At 34.3% G+C, this 1,984-nt stretch overlaps 1 protein-coding gene across 1 annotated transcript; it reads left to right on the plus strand.

Annotated features, from left to right (window-relative positions):
- Positions 1 to 345: 345 nt before the first annotated feature.
- On the plus strand, positions 346 to 795 carry LOC143603219 (protein S40-4-like). Its single transcript, XM_077080094.1, has one exon. The coding sequence runs from the start codon at positions 346 to 348 to the stop codon at positions 793 to 795; it is 450 nt and encodes a 149-aa protein (XP_076936209.1).
- Positions 796 to 1,984: the final 1,189 nt, after the last annotated feature.

The raw sequence follows: 1,984 nt of genomic DNA on the forward strand, positions 1-1,984 counted from the left end.
GTTTGTCATATTCTCCACCAAAACCGATTCGAAACCGGGCAAAAACCAACCAAAACCCGAACTGAAACCGATCGCCACTTTTCATGAAACCGGTTTCAATCCGAACCAAAACCGATCAGAAACCGATTTTTACTTTTATTGACCAACCCAAACCGATTTCAATCCAAATCGTTTTTAAGTTTTAACCCGGTTTGTGCACCTCTACCAAAAAAAACTAATAGGAGTATAACTTTCTTTTTTAATTTAAAAAAAAAAGAAAAATAAACCTTATCCACTAAAACCATTTATAAAAGCAACATAACCTGATCAACAATAAGAGTACACATTTTAAAACACACACACACAATGCTCCGATCAACCCACCGGTACATCTCCGGCAACTCTCCGGCCACCACCTCCGACACCCACTTCGAATTCACCGAATCCGACATCTGGAACACCTCCACCTCACCGGACTTTCAACCCACCCCAATAATACCAATCACCAAACCCTCAAAACCTTCAAAACCCAACAAACTCGCCGGAGCAACGCCGTCGTCGCTGTCGGTCAACGTGCCGGACTGGTCAAATATACTGAAGAAAGATTGTGGGCAGAAAAACACGAGATGGGTTGACGAGTTTGATGAGTTTGAGTTTGACTCCGGCGCCGGTGGCCGGACTCCGCCGCATGAGGTGGTGGCGAGAACGAGGGTGGTGTCGTTTTCGGTGCATGAAGGAGTTGGAAGGACTTTGAAAGGAAGAGATTTGAGTAGAGTTAGGAATGCGGTTTGGGAGAAAATTGGATTTCAAGATTAATAATAATATTTATTATTATTATTATTATTATTTATTAGGTTAGTATTAATATTGAGGATTATGATTTATAAACATTTGAGAGTTTTTGTTTTAGAGGAGTTAAGTTTTTTTTCTATTTTAAGTTTTAGTGGTTTTGATGATGTAAGTTTGGAATTTTGAGGTGGTATTATGAGAATTTTGAGATGAGTTTGAAGAATTATTATTGTTATTATTATGATTGTTGAATTAGGTTAGTATTAATATAGCGGATTATGATATATATAAACATATGAGAGTTTTTGTTTAAAGGATTTAAATTTTGTTTTTTTTAATAATTTAGTGGTTTTGATTATGCAAGTTTGGAATTTTGAGGTGGGATTATGAGAATTTTGAGATATTTTTGGTGAATTTGATTAAAGGTTTTTTTTTATTATTATTTGAATTTTTTTTTGTAACTACCAACAAATAAAAAATTGTCTAACTCAATGGCAAAAGTTCATCGTTAGTTGACTCAACTAAGCCGTATGTAGTATTTAAGCGCCTTAAAGTGATCTTCAATCCCAGAGAGACCAGTTGCCCGAAATCAACATTCTCAGGATCAAACAGGAAATCACAGAGATCCCAGTATTCCTTCACTGAGCCACCCACGACCCTCTTAAAATGTTGTAAGTTGGGATTGAACCGAGATCTTCATCCAAAACTTTAACTTTGTACTACTATATCATATTAGAAAGGACATTATTATTTGAATTAGGTTTAAGAATAGAGGAATATAAACATTTGAGTGTTTTAGTTTCCTGGATTTTTTAATTTTATTTTTATTTTCTAATGGTCTTGACTCTTGAGGATGTAAATTTGGAATTTTTAGGTGAATTTACTTTAATAACATTTTTAACAACTATATTTAATATCTTAATGAGTTTTACTGACACGATATGTTAACCTTTTTTGAAGCTGCAGACATGAATCAACCATGAACACCATGAATGAGGTAAACTATCACTATAAGAAAACTCTTGAGTCGGGTTTTGAATACGAGTGCATTAAAATCCCATGTGTCAACTAAGGTGAACTTATAAAGAATTTTGAGATGATTTTGATGAATTTAATCATATTTATTATTATTTGAATTAGGTTAGTACTGATATTGAGAATTATACGCTTTCGAGTTTCGATATCTTCTTAATTATCCACTTAACTAGCGGGGCAC

The sequence above is a fragment of the Bidens hawaiensis genome, unplaced genomic scaffold (genome assembly GCF_021521415.1).
Source record: "Bidens hawaiensis isolate Kalapana, Puna unplaced genomic scaffold, B.hawaiensis_p1.1 tig00061057_1, whole genome shotgun sequence".
NCBI lineage: Eukaryota > Viridiplantae > Streptophyta > Magnoliopsida > Asterales > Asteraceae > Bidens > Bidens hawaiensis.